This window comes from Myzus persicae, unplaced genomic scaffold (genome assembly GCF_001856785.1).
Source record: "Myzus persicae strain clone G006 unplaced genomic scaffold, MPER_G0061.0, whole genome shotgun sequence".
Lineage (NCBI taxonomy): Eukaryota > Metazoa > Arthropoda > Insecta > Hemiptera > Aphididae > Myzus > Myzus persicae.
Genome location: NW_019102723.1, coordinates 941,944 through 947,943, shown reverse-complemented (window position 1 = coordinate 947,943; position 6,000 = coordinate 941,944). Strand labels below are relative to the sequence as shown.

Below are 6,000 nucleotides of genomic sequence, written 5' to 3'. Positions count from 1 at the left end.
GCGGAGTGTTGGGGACGGTAAGAGGTTACCCAGCTGGGGGAAATACGTTTGGGCGCATTTACCCAAAACAAAACACTTTTGGGCGTAAATCCGTAACACATTTGGGCGTAATATTTCCCTTTAAAATAGTACGTTTGGGCGCATTTATTTCTTTGCATATATTAACATATTTTATTAAATCTACGCCTATTAGCGTTACCCAGAAGACACCGCGAGGAGGTTGGCTCAATAGTCTTCCAAAAATATATATTTTTTTTTTAAAACCTAATTTAATTTTTAATTTATCAATATTATTCTACACTATAAATTATTTTCTATCAATTAATAAATTTTTTTCCTCGCAAAACGTGGTCCTAAATTTTTAATGTAATTTAATATATTTTTTTCAACTTTATGTCTCCCAACATTTTTGTACAAGCTTTTGTTTCTTTTCTTAATTTATTAGTTATTTTTTTTCCAATGCTATTTACTTTTAAATTTGTCTCGGTTTGAATTTCGATCAATAAGTTAATAACATTTTGATAGTTAGGATGTTGTTTATAAAATTGCTGATTATAATTTGAATGGAAAGATTCTGGGCCATTAGTTGTTCTTGGGTATGTTTGTGGCTCTTCGGCCCAAATAAAAGGTGGAAATTGCGAATCTTCTGATATATAATTGTCAAGTATATAATCAGAAAAATCTGTTACATCTGGCGGCGCTATAGACATAAGCTCAACAAAACCACATTCAACCTCATCAAATGATAAAAAAAACTCAAGCCAAAAAAATTTTGAAGCCAAACACATGTCTCTGTTTTCTTGGTGTAATGTTTTAATAAAGATTTGCTATTTTGTATTTTACGAAACCAACTTTGGTGTAAGTGAAATCGGCAACCAATTATTCAACAATTGGGGAAAACATTTTTGGCTGATGTATGAGCTGATTTTTCAAAACCCAAGTGGATTTAAACTTTAATTTAACTTTAATTTAACTTCTAAACTTTGACCAAGAAGTTCTAGACATAAATCGTTAATTGTAGTCCAAAATGTTGAATAAATTTCAGTTGATTTTGACTTTAAAAATGCATAAACTACCGGCACATAAAATTCATTTTTCCAAACATGCACGTGTACATTTGTAAAAAAAATTTCTGTGCGTACGAAAATGTACCCAGCTATATATAAGGCCTAATACAGGTTTATATAATATGCACTTTCAATGGACGCAGTGCGCAATAAGTATATCTTACAATAAGACAATAATAAACATAATTATAAAACGCCCGGGTAATATACGCGCTACAATTACAATAATAGTAATATAAATTAATAATGAAAACTGCCAACATATGAGTTTGTTTACATAAATCAACTTAAATAATAAATAATAGACCTGGTCTGCAAGCTCCGGAGGACATTGAGGCGTTGGTTTCACGCTAGTAAGGCGACGCTGTCTTCTGCCATAACGACCAACACCGGTACACTGATACAATAATTTTTGCTCGGAAAAATAGGTCAAGCCCCGACTACCTCGGGACTTACAACAATTGGTACAAGACGGCACACGCTCACAACACACCGAATTTCGTGTTCACCCGAGGTTGTGGCGGCGGCGGGGATCGGACGACACGTTGTGCCTCGCTCGACAGCTGGAAAAAGACAACATAAACAACGAACGGACACTGGTGGCATAGCCTACGGCTGTTACGCCACGGCGAACATCCTGGTGCTGGACAACAGCGGAGGGGATACACCACCTCACCAGTATTATACTGCATCCTATGTGTCGCTGGAAGGAAGCATGACGAAACCTAACCGTCCGTGTCCGAACAGTATAATAGCGTAGATTTATAATAACTATGAACTACAGTGGATTGGGATGCGTTCCAAACTCTTGAGTTTAGGTTAATTGATAACTCAGTCGCGCAGTAGTATCAGTCGAGCAGTAGTATTACGATGGAATCGAAGTTTGTTTCTTCGTATAAATACAGCTCCAAGGCCCGGCCCAAGCGGTAGCTCACGGATCCAGCTCTGCAAGCCAAATAAGGAAATACTTTCTTGTGATTTTTCCGTCTAAAGGTGTAATTAAGTTCGCGTAGAGGTCGGTGTCGTTTTTGAGTCGACCCGATTAAAACTCCCACCGCGGGGACGGTTATTCGGTATCCATATTCCTAACACGGCCGCCGGATCTAGTTAGTTGTTACTATTTTAGGTAATATTTCTTCTCATCATACACGCACACGAACAAACTTCTCGGTGACAGTCACGCGTCTGCGCTTGCGTCAGAACACCAAAGGCCACACGTCTTTGTAGAGAATCTCTGAAGCGCACGGGAGAAAAGCAGTTACTTAGCGGACGTCCACTGCCACTACATACTGAAAGTCACCCTCCCTCGTTTTTTTCAGCTTGGCATATCTCAAGGATCACTAGTGTAAGGGATTCCGTTCTTTCACCAAGGGTTTCTGTTTTATTGCGCCAACCAGTCCCTCTCATAATCTAGGGGCCAAAAACCCTCTCCAAGGGATTTTGGAAACCTCTGGTCCGATCGCTCCGAAACTCGGCTAAGAGTAAGGGGCCCCCCAAGGTCCCAAACCACTAAATCTCATCGGTTTTGGTAGGGTCCAAGAAGAGGGTTAACCCCCCCCCCCCACCGGGGCGGCGGTCGGAAAAAATTGCAACCAAGTATGAACGACTACTATGTAACGACTGGAGATACCACACCCACGAATAGCCTCGGAAATTCCCAGCCTCAAAGAAAGGTCACCTTACAGTCAAAGCGGGAGGAGTATCCCAGACTGAGCGAGCTCGAAGCTGGCATGAACTACATGCGATCAGCCCTGGAATCGGCGGCCCAAGCCGCAAGGATGAACCTAGCCGAGAAGGAAACCCCTTATACTGGTAATCTACTATTATCTTTGATGAAGATCATGAACGGACTTATCAGAAAGAAGGGGAAGCTGTTCCCCCCCCCCCATGGCCTCCTCTTCCGAACGTATCTGTGAATGATGGGTTGTGCCAGCCCTTCGTGAAGCCAGTCATGGCTGACACGAGCACTGATACGACAATAACACCATGTTGGTAAGACAGTGACGCCACCACCGAGAAGAAGGCAGCTACTAGGGTGAGGAGTGCACGGAAAACCGGGGAGGTCGGAACCCAGCACGTCAGTAAAGTCCCAGATACTGAGATGGAATCCGCCATGGACACTGATGCTTTGAATTGGTCGAAGATTGCCAGGAAACCTCTTAGGCAGCGTAAAACCGACGTTAATTAATTAATATTATAAACGTAATACTTAAAAATTATGAAAATAAACTATAACGTTTAATTGTTAATGCCAACCAACCAACTGTAATTGTAGCAGGTGTAGCATGTACCGGAAAAGCCCTAGCTTCATCCAAAGCTCTGGACGACTATCTTGTAGATGCATGCGAAGCTTGCATGCCAAGGAAGAGACCAGCCCTCACCCCGGAAAAACACCCCGTAAAATGGTGGTCCGCAGACATTGCGGGAATACGTCACACGTGCCTGACACTCCGCAGGCAATACCAAGCGTGCTTTAGGAGAGCTGGCCAACCTGGGGTCCAGGAGGCCAGACAAAGCTTTGTCACAGCCAAGAGGAAAATCCGCTCTAAGATCAGAGGTGCTAAAAGGAAATTCTGGTCTGACCTCTGCTCCGAGGTGGAGACCTACCCCTGGGGCAAGCCGTACAAGATTGTAATGAAGAGATTGGGCATCCGCAAACCAGGCTCTGACTCCAAGAGAAAATAGGCTGAGATCGCAGATCCCCATAGCCCCGATAACCAACTGGGAAGAGGCCCCCTCCCCTGTGCAGAACTTATTCGAGGCATTCGACGCCGATACAAATAAACTGGAGTTCACGAGAGTCATCCCCAGCTTTACCAATGATGAACTAGCCAAGGCCACCAGAAGGCTCTTGTCGGGCAAGGCTGCTGGGCCATCAGGGATCCCCAACGAAGTACTCAAGCAATTCGCGTCACGTCGATCCCTAGGAGCTCTTCGGGTCTTCAATGCCTGTCTTAATGCGGTGACATTCCCAGCACTCTGAAAGTGGGCCAGGCTCGTGCTGATCCGAAAAGACCTGGATAAACCACTGGATGCACCATCCAGCTCTAGGCGCATTTGAATTTTGGACACCCCCGGGAAGCTCCTCGAAAGGTTCCTCCTCCAAACGCTATAAGCTCATCTCGGCGCTCACGGGGGGCGGAGGAGGGCTGGGAACCAAATGGATTTCGAATAGGCCTTAGCACTGAGACCGCAGTGGAAAAAGTGCTGAGCATAGCGACTCAAGCGGCTTCCTGTACCGGCCGGAAGGACCTGTGCATCCTAGTAACGTTAAACATTAGAAACGCGTTCAACTCACTACATTTGTCAGTCATTGACGAAGCATTAAGGAGGATAAACACACCCAAATACTTGGTCGAGATGCTGCGTTCATGACTTACAGATAGGGTGTTGCTAACGGGGGAAGAACTTGCACCAAGGCAAATCACGTGCGGCGTCCCGCAGTGATCCGTCCTCGTGCTGTCATTGTGGAACTTGGCGTATGACTCACTCCTGAGATTTGACTTCCCTAGTTGAGTTCATCTCGTCGGCTTTGCGGACGACCTAGCCGTGGTCTGTGTGGCAAGAACGGGCAGTTGCTAGAGGACGCAGTCAATCCAGTCTTTGATGCTATAGACACCTGGATGTCGAGCAGGGGACTGGAGCTAGCGCATCACAAGAGCAAAGCCGTCATGTTGTCCTAACCTAACCTCAACTAAAGCGGCGTGGATGCGACTGGCAATACCGGACGTATGCAGGTGGCTCGGGAGAACCGTGCCAATGGTACCTCTGACATACCACATGACACAGGCATTGACGGGTCACGGCTGCTTCCAGCTCTACCTGCACCGAATGGGCAGGGCTACTAGTCCGTGCTGCTATCAATTCGACGGATAGTCTGATACTTTCAATCACACTCTGTTTGAGTGCCCGCACTGGTCTAGACACAGGAGTCACTTAAAGAGCCTTGCGGATCTACTTTACATCGTCTGCGAACCGCTTTTCGAGGGTCTCCCCGCAAACCCAGAGCACAAGGAATCCATTTTTCGAAATGCCGAGGAGACCTTAAGATCATTCTATAAGATGGTCGAAGATGTTATGACAATGAAGGAAGAGAAGGAAAGGGCGAGACAAGCGGCAGAGGGTAGGTAAAAGAACCCCCGAAGAAGAGGAAGAAGACAAGTCCACGCTGCACAGCAATCCTCGGAGGTGTCACCGACCCACGTTCTTCCTGCACTCCTTGAAACCATGGGTGGGTGGTGATTGTGGCATCGCAGTACCACAGTACGTGACTCCAGGGCGGTGGACTAAGGTTGGCCCACGAAATTATTTATAGGGACCAGCAACGCACTAAGCGAATTCTGTTCTTTCTTTCTTTTTTCTGTTTTTTTTACTTGAATGTAAGCACCCCGAGCTCCGTTTCCAGGTGAACAAATACCTAGCGATAGAGAAAGTCCATTTGGTAGCGGAGAGGGGTGCAACATAGTGTGCCATTGGTATCTTATTTATTTGTATATGTACACAATAAACGATAGGAAGCAATACCAACAGCAGTTCCTCCCTCGGTTCTCGATAACAAGGAAAAAAAGGTTAATTGATAACTTATTTTATTTGTAAAATATGTAATAGACTACATGACTACATTTGTTTAACATTTATGTTACATTCAAATGTATGCTGAATTGCTGAGAATTGCATTCAAACCGGATGATTACAGTCAATCACCATCGAAGAACATCATGGGCAAGCACACTGGTCACTGATAAAGCTTTTGTTAGACAGAAAAACAAAATCAAACAAATCACAATTTTAGGTAGAACAACTTTTTAAGGAAGTAAACGGCTACTAATTTATTGATAAGAATATCATAATTAATTATGAATAATACTGTTTATTTTTTATCAGTAATACAATCACACCACCAATGCGTAATGGTCCATTGTTACTCCATTGA

General features: G+C 44.3%; 1 protein-coding gene across 1 annotated transcript; it reads right to left on the bottom strand.

The window, feature by feature from the left end:
• Positions 1 to 371: 371 nt before the first annotated feature.
• LOC111033019 lies at positions 372 to 788 on the bottom strand. Its single transcript, XM_022313562.1, has one exon. It carries the CDS (start codon positions 786 to 788, stop codon positions 372 to 374), a length of 417 nt encoding a protein of 138 aa, XP_022169254.1.
• Between the last annotated feature and the right edge of the window lie 5,212 nt (positions 789 to 6,000).